Raw genomic sequence first — 22,733 nt, forward strand, 5'->3', positions numbered from 1 at the left:
CCTGTAAGTTTGTAAAAAAGCAATCGGGTCCCTGCCACACATCACGGCAGCCATTGACGCAGGTCTGCCCGGAGCTCGCGATGTCGCCTCCTCTAGCCGGCGAGCCGCCCGCCGCCCGCCACTGGCGATCACCGGAGATCAACCCCGGCCGCTCCTCAGCCTTGCTGCTTCTCTACACCCGCCGTCGACCAGTGCTGGACAACCCCATCGGGCCAGTGGCCGCCTCTGCGCTTGGCGAGGACGTCGGCTCCCCATGGAGGGCAGCGAGCCCTGGTGGCCCTATGGCGGGCCGGCGAGCTCCACGGCGAGGGCGATGGCGCCTCCGCGGCGGACAGCGCGCTCGGCCTCCGCGGCGACGCGAGCCGGGAAGAGCGCGCCGGAGATCCCCGCCGGGTCGTCGGAAAAGATGAGATCGAAGGCGCCGTCAGAGAATGGGAGGCGATGGGGGTCTGCGCGACGGACGAGCGGCGGGAAGTCCACGAGGTCGATCCCGGTCACTTCGCTTACCCCCGCTGCGTGGAGCGCGTCGACGGCGTTGCCGGCTCTGGCGGCGAGGCAGAGGACGCGGGAGGAGCCGGCCAGGGGCTCCGGCGAGCTCCTACTAGCAGCAACCGCGGAGGGGGGGAGCGACGTGGCATAGGGCGGCGGCCGGACCTGGCATAGGACGGCGGCGTGGGCAGTGTGGCCGGCGGCCATGGCAGTTCCTTCGCGGGCAGGAAGAGTGGAGGAGAAGAAGGGAGGCAGAGAGGAGAAGATGACTAGATGAGAAGAGACACTGACATATGGGCCCCACGTGTCAGCTAAAGGTCAAACAAACAGTCAAACTAATGTTTCGTTTAGGTGTGGGTCCGACCTGTCATAATCACGGTCAATAGATAAGCACTCGACGATTTGGGTTTTTTGAAACAGCCGACCTCTCGTTTGGTAGTTATCTGAGAAAAATTAAAAACCGGTAGTTTTTTGGAACATAGCCTGTAAAGTAGTAGTTTTATGCTATTTACTCGGGGTAGCTCGATTTGGGAGGCGGCGACCTGGACGCGGAGGGCGAATTGGGAGGCGGCAAACTGGGATGAGATGACCGGGGCAGCCGGCGGCGCAGGGTGGCCGGAGCACCGTGATGGGTGGCGGCTAGCTGAGGTTGTCCATGGCGGGCGTGGGGGCGACCGAGGGAATGGCGTGGAGTGAAGGCGCTAGAGGGAATGGCGGGGAGAGGCGGCGCCGGAGGGAAGGGCGAGGAGCGGCGGCGGCACCGGAGGGAAAGGCCGGGAGCGGTGTCGACGCCGGACGAACCCTAGCTTCAGTCACGGGAGAGCGTATCGTGTGGGAGGGACGAGCGACTATTTCCCCACGAGCGCTTTTTCTCATTGTGAAGGGAGAGGGTGATGGAAATAAATTGCCACAAGCACAAAATGTGTTCTTTTGGGCTTCTGACTTATTTTCACAATAAGTTCCCAGAAGCCTCAAAAGAAGTGACCTGAAGTTATCATGGATACGTCTCGTCTTGATGAAGGCACTTTGAGCATGTGATACAAGGACATTACATCACTTTTTTGAAATAGTGAAATAATGAAATACCTGTCAGCGAAATAATTAGAATAATACGTGGCATATTTAAAAAATGTGAATCGCCAGAGAGATATTGGTACTTTAACTTTCAAGTTGTGCAATGCTCTCCAACATTAATTGATGTGACGGCGGCCTGATCTTTCGATGAGAGTGGGGATAACTATTGATTTAGTGGATTTTGACCTTGACGATCCGGCTATACCATACCCGACGATACGCCTCGACAATCGCTAAACCAATCTTCGATGGTTATTGACCTTGCCGTAGGCATGATCAACCTAAACAACGAGGTTCGAGTTGCTGCAAGCAACCGAAGAACCAGCAAGAACAAAGGTGAATTGCAACTGAAATTGCGGATGATAACTTGAGTACACGAACTAGATGAAAAGTTAGGGTTACACTATAGATCTGACAAGACGGTAGTCCTACCTGTCTCGTAAATGCGAATTGTAAAATGGCTAGATAATACAATAAAACCCGATCTAAACCCTAATCTATAATAGCTATTTATTACACGCAGATGTTGCGGGCGAGTCGGTTCGCTGTGTTTCTTCCGGACCGCTGTAGGTCCACGCGTGTACAGGCCGAAGCGTGGCAGGGCCGGACTCTTCTGGCACAGCCAAATATTCTAGTGCACACATTGGTAGTTGATTCCTAATCCAAGTGCTTTGGTCCTGGTGTCTTTTGTCTTTGTACACGTAACATCAATTGATGGCTGTGATGGATGGTTCCCTGGGTACATGCATGCATGTGACATGGTTGATGGATGGAATGGATTCTATGGACATGCATGTACGTAGTGTAGCTCCATCCGATTTGAATGAACAGTTGGCTTCATCTCTAATCTCTCCTTTATTCCAAAGTACAAGCAAATCGGAACATGAGTGTAGCATCGTATTTTTGTCAGTCAAATCATATGTACGAAGGAGTGATAGTACCTAGCCATTTATTTGACGCGCGCGTGCTCTAGCTATAGGTCCGAATGGAATAACTGATGTAGGAGTGGCGGCAGGTGTAACTGTGGCAGAGATGTCCTCATCATTAATGTGGGCGCAAAACTGAATGCGACATTGCATGGACCCTTGCAGATGTTTTGATGATGCCATGGAGGCGAAGGAGGATGCTTTTGTTGTCAAAGATGGTAAGCTACATTAAAATTATTTCAATTTTCCTACTTTATTCTTTGTAGCTCTGCATTTTTTGCATACGACCAATATGAATGGTACATTCATAGAGGCATTTCATTCCTAGAAAACCGCCTGTTCAAAATGAAATATAGTCATAATTTCAACCGCAAAAAAATAAATATATAGCCATAATTTGTACTGGTACAAACAAAGGCAGTCAGAACTGGAACGTTATGTTCGTCTCACTGGTTCTCCAGCAAGTAAAGTGGAGTACTTTCGATATTTTGAGACGAGAAAGCGAAAAAGATATCTGAGGCGAGTCCCTCGTCAAAAGAAAAAAGAAAAAGAAATCTGAGACGAGAAAGCGAAAAGAATTAAAGTACCTTGCTGTGCAGAAATCTAGGTATTGCGAGACGACGGAGCTTGCCACCAGCTAGAGTCACAGGCTGCTAGTTACCTCTAGCTTGGAATAATGAACAGCTAGCCCGATCGGACTCTTTCTTGAGCATGCATGTGTGCTTTGGTGCAGCTACGAATGGCAGGTCTCGTATGTGTCTACCACGCATACATACACCCATCTAGACTAGATCTAGCTACTTAGCCAAATAGAACATGCGAACCACCGCGTCCGAAAAGCTTTTAGCGGTTCCTTTTGGGTTTTGACGACGTGCGAGTGCTCCCCCTCCAGGCAGGCTGTCGGTGCATTCCAGAGCGAGCTGCGTTCGTCGAGGGAGGGAAAGAAGCAGGGTCGCCGCCGCCACCACCACCACCGTCGCCGCCGCTCCTTGGGATTGATGCAGGTGAGCGCCGCCGGCCCCCGTCGATTTCTTGGAACCTTGATTTGCTTTTACCGGATCCACGCATCGATTTCTCCTGCCCGCGATCCACCTCATACTTTTTTTTTGGCGGGGCGATCCACCGCATACTGCCTACCTTACTTGACGACGAACGGATCCACTGTCGCCGGCCGCAGCCCTTCCTTGCTCTAGTTCTTCCCCTCTATCTATCGCACCTTTCTTTGCTTTCTACCGTAGATGTTTTTTTTTTCAGATGGGCACTGCGTATATTCCTACTAGAGGAGTAGGACGCGCTGGCAGATTATGCGGGAGCAGAGTGTCATCTTCTGTGAATTTTAACCAAACTTGTAGTCACGCTTTTTTTCAACGTCTGATATATAGAGGGCAACGAAAGCCCTTTTTCTTACCAAGATATTGTAGGGAAAAAATGAATATGTCATGATTATATGAAATGCTTTAAGAGTAAGGATGGAAACTCCATTTTGAAGTTCTACAAGAAAGTATACATAACCCAAAATCTTCTCTTCAGCTTGTTTGTTCTGTAACAATGGAACACACGCGCAGGTGCTCTAAGCTGCCTCTAAATGACACAAGATTACTGACATATACACAGAGTGATGCTGCTACTCGCCAAGCTCTGTTTACCTCTATGCACGTGCAAGTTATATCCAAACTAAGTACTCCCTCCGTAAACTAATATAAGAGTGTTTAGATAACTACTTTAGTGATCTAAACGCTCTTATATTAGTTTACAGAGGGAGTATAGCTTAACCACCAAAATAAACAACTTCAGAACATCACTTAGCTGCTAACTACAGAATTATGCCCACAAAACAAAGACGTGTAGAAGATGTATTCGTTGGAACTAGTTTCATTGGAACATTTGCTGGAAGAAAACTCTGAAGAAAAATACTTCAGCATTGCTAACTGCATCCACTGTTTGCTTGCAGGACGAATATAGGTGTCCACACTCCAGCCACCATGAGCTTATCTGCCATTGGGATAATTAGTGCCCTCAATGAATGTGTCACTTTGTTTCAGTGGGCCAAATCTGCCATTTCATCTTTGCACTCCCGATGGAGTGGCTCACAGGAGCAAAATCTTCAGGATCGTGTATTGCAGTTGGAGAGTGGCCTGCAATGTCTCAGGGATACTCTTCCTGCAATGTACAGCCTCATTAATAAAGCAGAGTGGAGAAGCCACGACGACGGTGTGGCCAGTCTCCTTCCTAATCTCAAGGATGCAGTGTCTGAGGCCGAGGACCTTCTTGATGAATTCAGATGGTACGAGAAGAAGGTGCAAATGGAGGGCAATGCAAGCCAATTTCCTTTCATTGACTTCTTTGATACCGTCATCCAAGGCAGCTTCAACAAACTGAATGATGTCCAGTTGAGGTTGAACCATCTTTCGAGAACGATTGACACTATGGGGCTTCATGGAGTTACACATCGCTTTGACAAATTAGTCAGGCCAGAGACCACTTCTTTGCCAAATGAAACAAAAATGTTTGGTCGTGACAAGGAGCTGAAGCAGGTATTGGGTTTTCTCAATGTACCTGCAAATTCAAAACGCAGGAGAGCAACTAGTTCAGTCAGTGCATCAACCAGCGCACCAGTGAGCAACCAAGTTAGTACTGGATCAAGAATATATGGTCTCCCTGTTTTGCCAATAGTTGGAATTGGTGGTGTTGGAAAATCTACTTTGGCCCAACATATCTGCAACCATCAACGAGTGAAGTCTCACTTTGAGCTGATAATTTGGATTTGCGTCTCGGATGACTTTGACGTGAAGAGGTTAATTAAAGAAGTTATACAATCTTGTACTGGAAAGGAGGTAACAACTGATAATTTGGATTTTCTTTAACGTGCTCTCTCTAACCTTGTCACCAATAAAAGGTTATTGATAGTCCTTGATGACATGTGGGATGACGCCTTGAAGGAAAATGAGCAGTGTTGGAAGAGGTTTATTGCACCTTTTAGAAGTGTCCAAGAGGGAAGTGCGATGTTGGTCACCACTAGATGTCCAAAGGTTACCGAGGGGGTGCGCACAATGGAGCCCGTCATATTAGAAGGTCTAAGGGATGACGTCTTCTGGAATTTCTTCAAGTCATGCATATTTGGATCTGAGAATTCTGACAATGATCCTGAGTTAGAGCGTATTGGCAGAAGTATACTTCCTAAATTGAAGGGTTCTCCTTTGGCCGCCAAAACTCTAGGACGGATGTTAAGCATGGACCTTCAAGCATCACATTGGAATTTTATACTTGAGAGTGAATTATGGGAGTTGAGACAAGAGCCGACTGACATTTTGCCTGCACTTCGGTTGAGCTACATGTACTTACCATTCTATTTGAAGCAATGTTTCGCATTCTGCGCTGTGTACCCCAAGGATTACAGATTTGAGAAGGCATGCTTAGCTGAAATTTGGGCAGCAGAAGGCTTTGTGGAACCTCAAGGTGGTGTTCCAATTCAAAATATTGGCTGTCAGTATTTTGAAGAGCTTGTAGCAAGGTCCTTCTTTCAAAAGGTAAATGGTGGATATGTGATCCATGATTTGCTGCATGACATGGCACAAATGGTTTCAGAGCACCATTGCTTCATCTTAAGAAATAAGAGTGACTTTGATAAAAATCCCCCAGAATGTTCGTCATCTGTATGTACTCCCTAGCAGTGACTTTGACGATTCCAACTTGTTGGGACTATGCAAGTATACGAAGTTGCGTACCTTAATTTGCAAGAAGAGTTTAGGGAGAAAAGCAAGCTTTGTACTGGATCACTGGTGTACTAAACTTCCGCGCATGCGTGTGATTTCTTGTGCCTCTGTAGATGAGTTACCAGAGAGTATTGGCAACTGGAAGCATCTTCGGTACCTTGAAATCTGCAGAGCTGGTCTTCTCATGAAAAGGCTTCCTTCAACTTTGTGTTGGCTATATCATCTGCAGATTTTATATGCCAAGAAATGCAAGCTAGAAAACTTGCCCGATGACTTTGGTAAGTTGACTAGTTTGCAGAAATTCGAATCAGATGGATTAACATATTATGCTGGGGGTCAAATGACTTTTGATCTAGAAAAATGTGAGGAGGGAAAACGTATAAGTTTAATAAAGAAACTTAATCAGTTTCGCGGACACTTGAAGATAGCTAATGGTGGCATGCTAAGTAAGGATCAGGCAGCAGAAGCTGAACTAAAGAATAAGAAATATCTTGATGAGTTGACACTGAATATGAATTCACAGAGGTCTCAAACCATCCAGGAGAATGTGATAGAAGTGCTTGAAGTTCTGCAACCTCCTATCAGTCTCAAGTCTCTGTTGCTCCAGAATTATGCTGGTGTCTCACTCCCAAGCTGGCTTTTGCCACAAAATTTGCCAAGCTTAAAATCACTTACTTTTGCAGGTTGTTTTGAACTCAAGAGCATATCATATCCCGTGATCTCACAGGGCATAAACTTAAATGAGATACCTGCAGTTGGTATTTTCCTCTCCCTGGCAGATGTAACCATTGATGGGTGCAGGAATATATCAAGCCTCGAACAGTTTCTATGCTCAGATTATGTGCCAGCCATCAAGAAAATAAGAATCGAACATTGTGAGATGTTAGCATCAGTACCAGCTCACCTTACTTCACACGGGGAAGGCGCGGGTGAGGGATAGGATTTTAGGATGTGACCGGGTTGTCGGACACATGCTTGGCCGTAAAGTTCCCTTGATTTGTCTCCGGTTTGCGAAAAAAATGGACGCCCGGACCGGTCCATGGATGAATGGGGGACTGCATTGGATGACAAAATACGTCCGGACCATCCGATCCCGAATGAATGCAAGCGGTTTGAGGTTCCGCGTTGGTGATGCCCTAATCAAACATGGGAACAAAAACGACCCATGCTAAACATAGGTACGAAACCAGCCATGCTAGTGAAATGGGACCATAACATTTCGAAAAATTCCACTCCGTTTTACAACCAAACACATGCTCGGTGCATTTTACACAGCTCCACGAGAGTAATGCTACAGATTTTACGGACTGCAACATGGCAATTTGTGGTTGGCTATCAGTTGGGGAAGTGCCCCCCCCCCCCCCTTTGTGAAATTTAGAGGAGGGGGGAATTTGGTATGTGAGAGACGTGGTCTATAATTAGCCCGTAGTAAACCCGCTGGTTTAGCATTTTTGGCTCTGCAGGAAGTAACATCTAAATTCTCCACACTTCCACCCGCTCAGAGCAAGTATATTAGGGTGACTAAGCAGGCTATATGAGTTGCCACTTCAGATTTGTGATGATGTGGAGGAGAGGAGAGAGAAGATGAGTGGGTTGTAAACTTGTAGTCAGCTGCAGCACGAGCTCTAGCGCACTTTGTGAGAGGAGAAGGTGGGGTCTAAGGCTATAGATGTGGCACAAAGATAGCAACCGGGGACGTGAACTTGGTGCTCTTGGGTGCTAGCGCACCCTATGTACACCAAATAGTTTAGTAATTTCAAAAAGTCAAAAAAATTCTAAATCTTTTTTTGAGCCAAATATGATCAAGTACTCATATAAAAGGTTTGGGCAAGAAATGATTTCTATTGACTTTGGGGCAAAAAGATAAAGCTATGACGATAATATAACATAAATAGTACTTTTTTTGCGGGGTAGCATAAATAGGAGTACTTGTATATAGCATTTTTTATATCTTTGATCAAGGATACAATGAAAGTCATTCTGTGGCTATAATACTTAATCATGTTTGATTCCATAAAAGATTCGGATTTTTTAACTTTTTTATTAAATTACTAAATTATTTTTACATATAGGGTGCTCTGGCACCCGAGAGCACCGGTGTATTTCTCTAGCAGCGGACGCGAACTTGGTGCTCTCGGTGGGGAGCAGCTGAGCACACACGCTCCAAGTGAGCAGCGCACCACCCGGTCTCCAGTGCTGCCGGCCGGCCCGCCAAATCCGGTCAAACCCTAACCACCGATCCCCTTCCTCTCCGCCCGATTCTTCCGCCCGTCATGGACTCGCCGGTGCTACCAACCACCGACCGCGGGACGCACCTCTCGCTCCTCGCGGACGAGATCCTGGAGGAGATCTTCCTCCGCCTGCCCACCCCGGAGGCGCTCGCGTGCGCGTCCGCCGCCTGCGCCACCTTCCGCCGCGTCATCACCGACCGCCCCTTCCTCCGCCGCTTCCGCAAGCTCCACCCGCCTCCCCTCCTCGGCCTCATCAACGACAGGGGCGGCGCCTTCCACCCCGCCCAGGCGCCGCACCCCTCCGCGCGGCTCGCCCGCGCCCTCCTCGACGCCGCCGACTTCACCTACTCCTTCGTGCCCAAGCCCAAGGAGGGGTGGCTCAGCCCCTGGCATCCCCGCGACGTCCGCGACGGCCGCGTCCTCCTCGACTGCAGGGTCCCGGGGAGGACCTTCAAATCCGCCCTCGCCGTGTGCGACCCCTTGTCGCGGCGCTACGTGCTGCTGCCGCCCGTGCCCGATGACGACATGACCGCCCAGGAAGGACGCCCGGCTGAATTGGCGCCAGTCCTCGCCCCGGTCGGTGACCATGAGGATGAGACGTCCTTCAGGGTGATATGCATGGCGCACTACAGAACCAAGGTTGTCGCGTTCGTCTTCTCGTCCGTTACTCGGCAATGGTGTATAGCTGCATCTCCCAGCTGGAGTTCTTTGGGCACAGACCGTCCCCATGGGCTGCAGAACTGTTCTGATTCGGGAGGATGCCGTGGCTTGTCAAGTTTCGACCATGTGCATGGCTGCTTCTACTCGGCGTCGCCTTGGATGGACAAATTTCTTGTTCTGGATACACGGACAATGGAGTTTTCCACTATCAGCGATCGCAGTGGCTTCGATGAGCTGCTCAGATGTCTGCCTGGCCACGCACTTGCAGAACACGGTATGCATCACCGAACTCGGCCTGGCCAGACCAGAAGTCTCCCTGGCTTTGTAGTGGGTAGAGAAGGATCCCTTGAGTTGTTGTCTCTTGTTGGTGATCACAGTCCAGATGGATCGTTTCGTCTTGTTTATACCACTCAAAATAACAGCGAATCTCCCAAGGAATGGCGGCTGGAGAGTGTTATATCCTTGCCTGGCCAATATGACTATTTCACCGTTGGCGCAGCTGAGGGATTCTTATTTCTCGGAGGCACTACAGAATCTCAGCAGGACTGTCATGAAACTGAATGGGCTGATACTTGGGATATAGATTATTTTTCAGTGGAGGTCCAGACTTCAGAACTTAAGAAAATCTGTAGGATGACAAAGCCATGCTTCAACCACGAACGCGTCCTCCCATACTTCGGCTTCCCCCCATCGTTGTCGAGACCGACTATATGAAGTTGTAAGCTTGTTCTCATACCAAGTGCTTGCTTATTTTCTGTAGATTCTCTCCTGTGAAATGGTAAATCTTATTCTGTTTTTGTTTGTGGTGTTTCGCGGTCCTAATTGTGCATGTAGGACGTTTTTGGTTGATTCTGTTTCTGTTAGGAGAATTTGTCAAAGTAGTGAAGATGGTCTTGGTTTGTTTCTGACCTGTCCAACAAATGTCAAGTGACTGGGCAAGTAACGGAAAAAAATTCGTACTTGAAAAGCATTTATCCCACTAAATTTGCATAACCTGAAAAGCTTTTTTGTACACAATATATTACCTTTGAAAACCAGGGAACCGGCTTGGTTTTCCTGGGTACACTGCACCTCTGGTCCTCTGGTGGTAACCAGAGCCAGACTGGTTTGATCATTGGGTCTAACTTTTTGCTGTCCAACTGTTGGTCCACGCTGTGTTTGATTATGCTAGTTTGAATTCCACCAATTGAGCCTATCCATGCCAAATCTCAGATGTGAAAGCTTGATTGTAGTTTACCAGCTTTGATGTTATATAAAAACCGAGACTATCTATTGGAATGGTAGTGCATCTTATAGGGCTTAGTATTTACATATCATTCATTGGAAATGTTGATTCTCAAAATAAGAATGTTGCTTGAGGGCCTTGAAGCTTTTATCTAGCATTGAAATGTTGCGTTTCTACTAATCTATTAGTATTATGTTGCAGAACTAGGATTACATGTCCCTGGTGCTCCTGAAACATGAATGAGCAGCTTAATTATGTGCTGTTTACTCTTTACTTTCTAGTTTTGCATAGCTGGTCTAATTTTTTATATTGCTCTCAAAATTTCATAAGATGGCCCTGGGATTAATTTGAGAGCACAGCGGAAACAACTATTTTTATTGCACCGACATCAGTTTTCTTCTTTGTTGTAACTATTGATATCTGCAGGGATGAACCCATTTTGCTTTCGAGGTCTGTTATCTGGGCCATGCGTCTGCTGCGGATATACGGAACACGGTACTGTGAAAATGTCGGCTCGATGTAGTAATATTTGTTTGGAAATAGTGTTATGTTTTTTTTTGCGGGGGATGGAAATAGTGTTATGTTGAATGTATTTAAGCAAAGACATGATGTGGCTTTGTCTAGCATTAATATGTGCAAGAAAGACATGATGTGAATTTGACCTTATAGAAAATCCATGTGTGTCCTACATGTTCGTTGTTTCTCAAATTCTCAAAAATAATCTTGTGAATATCTGAAGAAATCTTGTTGCTTATATGTTTCATTTCTGTTTTATTCTTATGCTTGCAGTTTTTGACTTATGTGTGCTATGGTACATGCTTGTCACCCCGTACAATTTGGAGGTAATATCATCAGGAGTCATAGAACTTGCGTTCGATGTTCAGTTTGGTGCTAGAACTTTAAAAATACGGAATTGCAGTCACTTAACTTGACTCAAGCGTGCACATACGGTCACAACATGCATGTGTGGGCGTATCCGCGTGTATGACCCCACCCGTCTGTAAGTGCTGGCGCTCGGACCACACATTTTTTTTACAAAAAACACTATTGTATTTTTTTATTCATGGAAAAAGCTGACCACAACTACGCCTTTTTTTCTTAAAAAAACAAACCACTGTAATGCGCGAATTAACACATAAACCGGGTACGCGTGGAATCAATCTCACGACCCACGCTTAGAACACTGGCCAGAGCCACTCCACCAAACATTCACATGTCTACTGTTGATAACAAATACATATTCGATCGGGTGTTATAAATATGTCTACTGTTTATAAATTTCAGTAATAAAAATAACGTTTAGAAATTCGTGTGTTATAAATATTCATCCAAAGGAAATAACCTACTTTCAAAACTGTTCATGTATAATTTAAAATTTAAATTCTAATATGAATATTCAATCATGTCTAATATTTAAATCATCTAAAATTTTGAATATAAGTCATGAGTAAAAATAATATACAAGTGAATATTCATAAATATTTTAAATTCATAATTTTATATAATTTAAATGTAATTTGTGAATGTATAATTGTCTATGGATTTAGTAAACATATTTATTTAATAAAAAAATCAATGTCCACATTAGCTAAATATTTTTATTGCTCAACCATGGGGATTACAATCATACCGGTGTAGCAACTCAATCTCATTTGGTCCAAACCGTAGCCAAACAGCTTTATAACTAAATGTTTTATTACTACTGATTATTTATTTGTGTAATAATTTTGACACACAAATATTCAAACATAATTTTATTACTTAAGTTTTACAAATTTCGTAAAAAGTATCTTAAATGTCTTTATTACTTCCGTTTTGCTAAACAATTTTTTACAGAATACACAGGTTTATATTTAATTATTTTATTTACTAATAATCGTCTTTATGTATAATAATTTTGACGCAAATATTTGAACAAATTTTATACTTACATTTTACTCTCTTCGTCCACGTCTTACATTATAAGACAAAGGGAGTACCTTTTTAGAATACTTATGTTTTACAAATATACATAAAAAATAGTGCGTGCAAAATGGGCCATAGTGTCTGCAGCCTATGTAAGCTCCACATGCTTTTTCGTTCGTGCATATACATTTCGTATCAACTGTAGTTGCTCAAAAAAAAATTATCAACTATAGACATGTGAACGTGTTTGGTGGAGTGGCTAAACTGGCCAGTATTGTAAGCATGGGTCGCGAGGTTGATACCTGGCGCACTAATTTTTTGTGTTAATTTGCACAATACAGTGTTTTTTTTCTATACAAGAAAAATCAGAGGGGATTTTGTGAAAAATGCGTCGTGTGGTCGGCTTTTTCCGTGAATAAAAATGCACGCATAGTTTTTGCAAAAATGCATCATCCGAGCGCCACCACTCACTGACAGGTGGGACCATACATACGGATACGCCTACATATGTATGTTGTGACCGTATGTGCACGCTTGAGTCAAGTTAAGTGACCGCAATTCCGTATTTTCAAAGTTCTAGCACCAAACTGAACATTGAATGCAAGTTCTATGACTTCCGGTGGTAATATCATTAGAAGTCATACAACTTGCGCTTGATGTTCACTTTGGTACTAGAACTTTGAAAAAACGAATTGTAGTCACTTAAGTTGACTCAAGCATGCACATACGGTTACAAAATACGTGTGCGGACTTATCCGTGTGTATGCTCCACCTGTCAGTTAGTAATGAGACTCGGCCAACGCAGTTTTACGCACAACACCATCGTATTTTCTTTATTTGCGGAAAAAGCCGGCCACCATGATGCATTTCTGCAGAAAACCCCATCGCGTTTATTTTACTTACAAAAAGGCCAACCATTGTACTGCTCATTCGTGCGAAAATAAACACACAAAAATTGCGTTTGTGCGTGTTGAACCGGCGACATACAATTTAGAGACAATTCAGACCAGCCACTCCACCAACAATGGTCCGATGACTTGAAAGGATAACAACAGTATGTGTAATGGATTCGGACGCATGTGGAGCTTAAATGCGCTGAAGATACTGCAGCCAGTATGCACGCACTATTTTTAAAAAGATATTTTATACAAACGATGATTAGTAAATAAAATATTTAAATTTAAACCAATGCATTATGCAATTTTTTAGTAAAACATAAGTAATAAACATTTAAGATATTTGTAAAATGTAAGTAATAAAGATATGTTCAAAAATTTGTCTGTTAAAATATTATATATATACATATATATATATAGACGATGATTAGTAAACAAAAACATTTAATTATAAAGCTTGAGCTATACAAATATGCGTGTAATTACTGAAATGCTTTTATAAGTAAAATATTTTTTTGAATTATTAAAATTATACATACATTCTTTATAATTCATAAATATCATTTTAAATATACGTATATTTATAAAATAATACATGATTGTTTTAATGTAAGTTATTTTGTTTGTATGTTCAGCAGTCTAAATTTTGAATATTTTTAGATATAAAAACATTGAGCTGTATAAATAATATTTTTGCATTGCAATTTTGAAAATATGTTTATTATTTAAATTATACAAACAATTTTTATGAATCATAAAAAAGATTTTAAATATATGAATATTTTTAAAAGTACGTTATTTCGATTGTAAGTGCAATATTTATAACACATGAATATCTTAACTTTTTTATTAGTGAGATTATATTGTCAGTGCTGGACGGCTGGTGAATATTTTAAAATTCCGTTTATTCCTTGGTTTGGCTGATGTCCACGAGAACATCGTATTAAAGAACTTTTGTCTGTTATTGACAGAAGAAAATTTCCTGGTTGAGTGGTTAGTGTGTGAGCTACTCTGCTCTGAGATCGTTTGTTCGAATCTCGGCGGTGCCATTTTATAAGTTCCTAGTTTTCCCAGCCGCGTTTAGGGAGTGCTTGTTTGCGCTATTAAAAAAGAGAGGGTTTTTTCTGCAAAAATAAGTTGCCATGCACCATCGCCGGCTGACAGTGGGGCCATACGCACATGGCACGCCACACAAGCAGCTCATACTTCCGCATACATGTTGTGTGACCCGTATTTGCACGTGATGTCAAGTTAGATGACTACAAATCCATATTTTCAAAATTTTAACATCAAACTGAACATTTAGTGCAAGCTGTATGACTCCCAGTGATATTACCTCATACAATTTTTGTGGGAACTTAACAATGAAAATAGAAGAGTAACTACAACTAGAGATGATATCATGCGTGTTACCGCGGGAATCGGTTGCAATTATTTAAATGAGATTTGGTTGTATGAAACAATTTAGATTAACAATATGAGATTTAAAACTAAAATGTATATAAGCTACTTGTGTACTGATTAATGTACACGTTGTAAAATATATATCGAATACGAGTATCATGCATGATGCATTTGAAAGGTGGGTCTTTTTCATGAATTGTTGCATGGTGAGTTGGTATAGTTGCATTAAAAATGTATCTTTTTTACGCATTTTGGTATAGTGAGTTGACATAGTTGCATGTTCAAAGAATTTGTGGAATTAGTGGGGACCAAGTACAGAGTGGAATTTACTCTAAATCTCTCCCTAATAATAAAGCACGGATTGACTTTGTCGGGTTCACCGTCACAATACGCTTTCTTCTCATGTCATAATACGTTTTTACAATTTGTATGAACAAAATCATAATATAAACGAGGTGGTACTAAAGCGTTAATAATAAAAATAAGAAAAGGCCAACCTAAATCCCGACACATCCACCCCCACGGCCCCACCTACGCCATCGTCTTCCTGCCCCGATCCCAGCCCACTAGCCGCTCCCAGCCAATCGCCCCACCCCGCGCCTCCTCGCTGCTGTGCCGCCGGCGATGTGCGGCGCTCCCGGCCACGCGCCACTAGCCTCCTCCCGGCCACGCGCCCCGGCGACTCCTCCCTACTCCACTCCCCGTGAGTCGCGCCGCCCCCGACCACGTTGGGACTGGGACACGTCTCCTCCCAGCTCCGTCCCATTGACCAGCGCAGCTCCTCCTCCATGTGGCCTGCTGGTGAGAGCTCTGGCTGCTCCTCCATGCCGCCGGCGATGTGCGGCGCTCCCGGCCACGCGCCACTAGCCTCCTCCCGGCCACGCGCCCCGGCGACTCCTCCCTACTCCACTCCCCGTGAGTCGCGCCGCCCTCGACCACGTTGGGACTGGGACACGTCTCCTCCCAGCTCCGTCCCATTGACCAGCGCAGCTCCTCCTCCATGTGGCCTGCTGGTGAGAGCTCTGGCTGCTCCTCCATGCCGCCGGCGATGTGCGGCGCTCCCGGCCACGCGCCACTAGCCTCCTCCCGGCCACGCGCCCCGGCGACTCCTCCCTACTCCACTCCCCGTGAGTCGCGCCGCCCCCGACCACGTTGGGACTGGGACACGTCTCCTCCCAGCTCCGTCCCATTGACCAGCGCAGCTCCTCCTCCATGTGGCGTGCTGGTGAAAGCTCTGGCTGCTCCTTTGATTCGTTGTTCTGCCCAGCCATTAGAGATTTGTTTTTGCATCAAATTGTAGGACATCTGTTTGATACAATGTCCACAAGAATATTCATGTGTAACGCACGGTGCAGCCCCACCTCTCTCTCCTCCTACTCTCTCTCTCTCTCTCTCCTCCTACTCTCTCTCTCTCTCATACAGCATGCTCTACTTGCAAGTTTGTGTTAGCCACCTATTTGTTAATATGCTTTTCAAGGCCTACAAATATTTATAAAAGAGTGGAATCACAATCTAGAAGGCCAATTTATATAGAGGCAATGAGCTACTGAACGTTGGTAATAATGATGCTACAATTTTTCGGAATAGACCGAAACTACAGGAACAATATAGTAGTGGTGAAATTTTGGATAGAGTGATAAACAACTTTTGTACTTTTCTTATTCAGATTAAAGGGAGATCATCCCCCCAGCTACTTAACAAACAATAAAATATATATACACGCTACAAATAAGTTCAAATCCTTGGGTGGGTTCAAATATTTTGTCATGAGAAGTCCATATGTTCAGTTTTGGGAAAGTATACCTCCCGCTGAAAGAACAGGGGAAAGACCGTTTCATTTACGCCAAGGTCGCCCTGATGCTGATCACCAATGGGGCGTTGGCAGTAGCATGCCGCCTGGCCGGCCGCCTTTGCAACTACACGGTTGAGGAGGAGATAGGTGAGGTCGAGCCTGAGATCCATAGCATGCATGACTCCGTAGACATGGCGGCGGCCATGGTGTGTGTAGGTTTTTTCTGGTAGTGACACCTATGAAGAAGGTTAGGTGATCCATACGGGCAGGGACGCTCCTGAGTTGGAAGAGTAGCCAACATAACACCAACCATAACATGTGCTTCTTACTCTGTGTATGGCAGTATGGCTTGCTGTCAAAACACCAAACATAACATGTTCTTGGTTAGTTTAGTCAAGCCATTAGTTGTCTATAATGTACGAAATTGTAATGTTCTCATGTGTGTTATGATGTTTCAAGTATACTACTTCTCTGTTTTCTCGGAAAAAAAAGTATACTACTTCGGAGCCAATGAGGCATCACATAACTGTGTTTGATGCATTCTTCAGGTCGAGGGTCTGATAATGGACATAACACAGCTACTGGAGAGGAAATTAAAATATGGAAGATAGCAACAGCGGGGGAAGCTGAGGCTGGTAGATCCATTGAGCAAGAGTGCCAGACCCAGGTGTGTTTATAATTGAGCTGTTTGTAAGACCAATGCTGCATGGATGGTTGCACTCAGAGTCTCTGTAGTTATTTAGCTGAAGGTGTGCATGAGTTTGAGCTATATATTATTTTTGTAGTTTTAACTTTAGAACCATGAAAGTTGTCCCTTTTTTATAAATAACTTCATGTGGAGAAATATTTTTATGAGGGAAACAAGGTCAAGAATTCGCATTAGTGGTTGGCAGTGGTAATATAATAAGTTCGCATTTTATACCAGCTAGCAAGACTTCACAGAACCACTGTCTCAAACTTCAGAGAAGATGAGCATGAATGATTGTTTTGGTTGCAACTCCAACAACACGTGCATCATATTTCTGTGAATCCGGTAGCTTATGCAGCCCATAATTAGTTTCCCGGCAAATTGATGATTGGGAGAAGTACATAGAATGCCCCTGTATAGGTGCGTATAGAATGACGATTGGGAGTTTTCTGAAGGTTAGAATTCCAGCATATTAGTATCTTCATTTTCCAACAGACTAAAAGGATATAAGTTTTGGTTGTGTGCCCATTTGTGTGTGCACGTGGGTAAAAGATCCTTGGAGATTTTCATTTTTTTAGATCTCTCATGCACCTTGAGCTAGCAATCCAACCTACAATGTTACTTTTCGTATGTGTTGGGGAACGTAGCAGAAATTCAAAATTTTCTACGCATCACCAAGATCAATCTATGGAGTAATCTAGCAACGAGGGGAAGGGGAGTGAATCTACATACCCTTGTAGATCTCGATGCGGAAGCGTTGCAAGAACGCGGATGAGGGAGTCGTACTCGTAGCGATTCAGATCGCGGTTGATTCCGATCTAAGCACCGAAAGAACGGTGCCTCCGCGTTCAACACACGTGCAGCCCGGTGACGTCTCCCACGCCTTGATCCAGCAAGGAGAGAGGGAGAGGTTGGGGAAGACTCCATCCAGCAGCAACACGACGGCATGGTGGTGGTGGAGGAGCGTGGCAATCCTGCAGGGCTTCGCCAAGCACCGCGGGAGAGGAGGAGGAGGAAGAGGGATAGGGCTGCGCCAAAAAGGAGACGTTCTCATGTGTTGGGCAGCCCCAAAACCCCAATATATATGGGGGAGTGGGAGGGCTGCGCCCCCCATCTAGGGTTTCCCCTTCAAGGGGTGCGGCCAGCCCTAGATGGGGCTTGGGGGCGGCCAAAGGGGGGAGGAGTGCCTCCCAAGTCAAGTGGAGGCCCTCCCCCTTAGGGTTTCCCCTCTCCCATGCGCATGGGCCTTGGGGGGGGGGGGGGCTGGTGCCCCTGGCCCATTAAGGGTAGGGCGCCCCCTTACAGCCCATGCTACTGTATTGGTTGTGGTGGAACATTTTCCGGACCTCCGGACCCCTCCGGAATCCTCCGGAATCTTCTGGAAGCTTCCCGGTACAATACCGAAAAAACCCGAACTTTTCCCGGAACCCGAACAACAACTTTCCATATATAAATCTTTACCTCCGGACCATTCCGGAACTCCTCGTGAAGTCCGGGATCTCATCCGGGACTCCGAACAACATTCGGTAACCATGTACATACTTTCCCTATAACCCTAGCGTCATCGAACCTTAAGTGTGTAGACCCTACGGGTTCGGGAACCATGCAGACATGACCGAGACGTTCTCCGGTCAATAACCAACAGCGGGATCTGGATACCCATGTTGGCTCCCACATGTTCCACGATGATCTCAGCGGATGAACCACGATGTCGGGGATTCAATCAATCCTGTATGCAATTCCCTTTGTCCATCGGTATGTTACTTGCCCGAGATTCGATCGTCGGTATCCCTATACCTTGTTCAATCTCGTTACCGGCAAGTCTCTTTACTCGTTCCGTAACTCACATCATCCCGTGATCAACTCCTTGGTCACACTGTGCACATTATGATGATGTCCTACCGAGTGGGCCCAGAGATACCTCTTCGTTTACACGGAGTGACAAATCCCAGTCTCGATTCGTGCCAACCCAACAGATACTTTCGGAGATACCTGTAGTGCACCTTTATAGCCACCCAGTTATGTTGTGACGTTTGGTACACCCAAAGCATTCCTACGGTATCCGGGAGTTGCACAATCTCATGGTCTAAGGAAATGATACTTGACATTAGAAAAGCTCTGAGCAAACGAACTACACGATCTTGTGCTAGGCTTAGGATTGGGTCTTGTCCATCACATCATTCTCCTAATGATGTGATCCCGTTATCAACGACATCCAATGTCCATGGTCAGGAAACCGTAACCATCTATTGATCAACGAGCTAGTCAACTAGAGGCTTACTAGGGACATGGTGTTGTCTATATATCCACACATGTATCTGAGTTTCCTATCAATACAATTCTAGTATGGATAATAAACGATTATCATGAACAAGGAAATATAATAATAACCTGTTTATTATTGCCTCTAGGGCATATTTCCAACAGTATGAACAAAGCTCAAAAAAATATTTTGAATATTGTCCTGACATTCTTGTGAATCTGCACCTCAAAGTTATAATTTTCGCAGCAAACAATGCAAAGAAACAAGAGTAACAAGTACGGAGTAATAGATCATATAAATGTATGGTGGTGATTGATCAGTCATGGTCCAAGAATGACAGGGAAATTAAAACTAAGAACCACATGCCCGCATAATAGCAGAACCAGAGCAAGAGAAGAATGTTGACTAGCAGGTCGACAACGACGCCTGCTAAGGGAGCATCCACACACGCATCCTTTTGCCACTGCCGAAGCCCCCTATCCTCGAGCTTGACAGGCTCGTGTGCCATCCTGGACGACGTCATCGCCATGGCCCCCAAGCCTCGCAACCACGTCGCCAGCTGCCGCCAAAGCTGAGCACGTTGGAAGACCAGGATGAGGACAGCCCATACCGCACCCAAGGTAGTACTTTCAGTCATGCTTACAAACAAGTTTTTTTCTACAAAAACAAAACTTTTGTTTCTGGGCAGCATGTTCCTCCCGGGCATCAAGACTGTGCAACTTTGAACCAAAGGGTGAGGTAGCTAGCTCCCTTACTGTTGTTTTATTTGATTTTCCTAAGGCATTACATACATAATTGTAACCCGGCCTAAGCTTCCTAGAAATACATACGTCTCGCTAGGAAGTTTGGATATGTTCTAACTCTTCTCAGTTAGGATTAGCTAGATATATTCTAACTGTTCTCAGTTTGGATATGCTCTAACTCTTCACAATGAGGAGTATATATTGATCTTAGAAATTTGTCAGTGATGTAATGTTTTGTGTACAAGCTGATTCGTCTTTTTGGTGACATCAGGTTTTTAGTAGATGAAGGAGAAAGTCCGCGCCAAGAAGACCATTCTGATGGATTCAAGAGAATCAAGAGTGAAGCATCGAGATACGATAAATATGTCGATGACAAATATGCCTACCGAGACATTGAGTGGTTTCAGATATCTTTGGTTGATTTGGATTTGCTCACATAGAAAAAGGATGGCCACATATATATGGTAGTTACTTCCATGTCACAAAGGTGTTCTTCAGTAGGTACTGCACAATCACGTTGAAGTTTCACAACAATCACATTCTCAGTGTTGTTGTCATATCATATATCTCTACAGTGTTTGATCACAATTTAGACAATTGATCTAATGTTGCTCATCTTTCAATATAATGTCTTCTTTTTCCAGATTTACATTTCCATTCTGCAGGAGGACCTATGCTTTAGCATGTTGATCTCTTTTTAATTTTCATGTTGCTATATACTTTTGTCCTAGCTTAAGGACCTTGGCGATTCAAGAGTTGTAGGACATGATACATACTGTCAGTGTTAGTACGAACTGTGGGCGTTAGCCCCCTGTCGAGTATTGCATATTTAGTACGTGCAAGTCTGCTAAGGGGCCTTGAGATATGCTTATTTATGATGCTAGGTCTTTTTTTTCGTTGCAACGCACGGGCCTTTTTGCTAGTTAAAATAAAAGGTAGAGCGCTCCTATGACGTACTCCTATTACCCTTATTAAAAAAAACTCGCTAGTGAATTATACTACTGTACCAAAAGAGAGGAGAGAGAGAGAGAGAGAAAAGAAAGTTGGTATCGCTAGTGCATGAATCTGAAGTATTTGGCGACGACGGCGTCGATGAGGATCTGGTAGCCCCTCTCGGTGGGGTGGTAGCTGTCCCAGAACAAGTACTTGGAGGGGTCCTTGCAGAGCGGGCTGGCGAAGTTGCAGAGCACGGCGGCGGCCAGCCCGATGTAGCCGCAGCAGGCGTCGTGGGTGTTGGTCAACCCGAACGCTTCCGGCCGATAGATCACGTCGGCGAGGATGGTGTAGATGTCGACGTTCACGAGCGTGACCCCCGGGAGCCTGACGCCCAGCCTCGCCATCTCCTGCCCCACCCTGTGGTTGAAGAGCAGGGCGAGCTGGTTGCGGTCCGTGGCGCACTGCTTCCGGAGCCCGCCGGCGATCATGCGCTGCGACGGCAGGCACCCCACCGGCGGCGCCCCCACCAGCGCGATCCGCTTCGCGCCCAGGTCCGCCAGCGACTGCACGTAGGCGATGGCGCGGCTCACCATGTTCTCCGCGTACCCGGGCTCCGTGATGCCGTCCGCGAAGGTGAAGTGCTCCACGATGTCGTTGCTGCCCGTGACGATGAAGTAGAGGGCCTTGTCCGGGACGCTGCCCCCGACCCTCTCCTTGTACTCCTGGAACAGCTGCAGCTGCCGCTCCATCGTCAGCGCCGACATGGTCCGGCAGGTGGCGTTGTCGAAGCCGTTGCCCGCGGAGGCGAAGCTCACGCCCGTCTTGAGCTCCTCGACGGAGAGGCCCTTCTTCAGGTACGGCGGCAGCAGCTCCTTCACGCCCAGCGCCGACGCTGCACGCACGCACGCGTTTCCAAAACAAAACCATCGTTGATCCTTGGCTGCTTCGGAGATACTATTACTGGTGAATTGAAACTGCATTTTCATGGAAAAAGTATATATTGTAGACATGCCTAGGAGGTCGACGCTGATCTTGCCGTTGGAGAACCGGCCGGTGTGCTTGTGACCGGGGAAGTCCTTGCCGTAGGGTGGGAAGTTGGCCCGGATGAACGTCCGGAGGTGGTTGTTGTTGCCCGTGTCGGCCACCGAGTCGCCGAACGCGAGGATCGCCGGGAACTTAGGCGGCCCGGCCGGCAACGGAGGCGCCTTGGGCGGCCCTACCGCCGGCGGAGGTGTAGTGGGTGGCCCTCCCGCCGCAGGAGGTGGCTGCGCCGTGACCACGACTCCGGCGAGAACCAGCAGGGAGGAGATCACGCCAGACGCGGTGGCGACCGCCATGTGAGTGGCAGCGAGAGTTGTGAGCCGGAACCACCGTGGACGAACACCGCCCGAGATTTGTGATGTGGTGTGCATAAATAGGCCGCGCAGCTGCTCGTTTCACCAAGTGACTTCGTCTAAAGGAAAACGGCAGTTGCATGCGAGATCATGAAGAAGACCCGGTGTGGTCACATGCATGCATGTCCTTGGCAGGGTTACATTTGTGAATGGATGGGATACATGCTCTCTGTCTCTCTGGGTTTTTTCTTCTTCGTCTCTGGATGAAGGCTAAATTTGCCCAAGTCTAGGCCAGGTCAGGGCAAGATGGAATGACACTATATTAAAGGAAGCAGGTTGTAGGAATTCTGTTATGAACGATGCTATACGTACGGCGGTTTCTGTACAAATCCACCCATTCATGCATTGGGACAAAGTGTATAAGGGCATGTATGTGGTTGATAAGACAATTTTA

At 45.8% G+C, this 22,733-nt stretch overlaps 2 protein-coding genes and 1 pseudogene across 2 annotated transcripts; 2 read left to right on the forward strand and 1 right to left on the reverse strand.

Annotated features, from left to right (window-relative positions):
• The first annotated feature begins 3,218 nt into the window (after positions 1-3,218).
• On the forward strand, positions 3,219-7,373 carry LOC123143677 (disease resistance protein RGA2-like; annotated as a pseudogene).
• Positions 7,374-8,323: 950 nt separating this feature from the next.
• Positions 8,324-11,020, forward strand: LOC123143678 (uncharacterized). Its single transcript, XM_044562631.1, has 2 exons — positions 8,324-9,811; positions 10,745-11,020. Exon 1 carries the CDS (start codon positions 8,476-8,478, stop codon positions 9,805-9,807), a length of 1,332 nt encoding a protein of 443 aa, XP_044418566.1. The 5' UTR covers positions 8,324-8,475; the 3' UTR covers positions 9,808-9,811; positions 10,745-11,020.
• Positions 11,021-20,958: 9,938 nt separating this feature from the next.
• Positions 20,959-22,352, reverse strand: LOC123143679 (GDSL esterase/lipase At1g20120). The gene is made up of 2 exons (XM_044562632.1): positions 21,958-22,352; positions 20,959-21,837 (listed from the first exon to the last, which is right to left on the reverse strand). Exons 1-2 carry the CDS (start codon positions 22,280-22,282, stop codon positions 21,062-21,064), a joined length of 1,101 nt encoding a protein of 366 aa, XP_044418567.1. The 5' UTR covers positions 22,283-22,352; the 3' UTR covers positions 20,959-21,061.
• Between the last annotated feature and the right edge of the window lie 381 nt (positions 22,353-22,733).

This window comes from Triticum aestivum, chromosome 6D (assembly GCF_018294505.1).
Source record: "Triticum aestivum cultivar Chinese Spring chromosome 6D, IWGSC CS RefSeq v2.1, whole genome shotgun sequence".
Lineage (NCBI taxonomy): Eukaryota > Viridiplantae > Streptophyta > Magnoliopsida > Poales > Poaceae > Triticum > Triticum aestivum.

Coding starts and splice junctions, on each gene's coding strand:
- LOC123143678 (XM_044562631.1), top strand. CDS start 8,476: ATGGACTCGCCGGTGCTACCAACCACCGACCGCGGGACGCACCTCTCG.
- LOC123143679 (XM_044562632.1), bottom strand. CDS start 22,282: ATGGCGGTCGCCACCGCGTCTGGCGTGATCTCCTCCCTGCTGGTTCTC. Junction 21,838..21,957: donor GATCAGCGTCGACCTCCTAG/GCATGTCTACAA, acceptor GCGTGCGTGCAG/CGTCGGCGCTGGGCGTGAAG.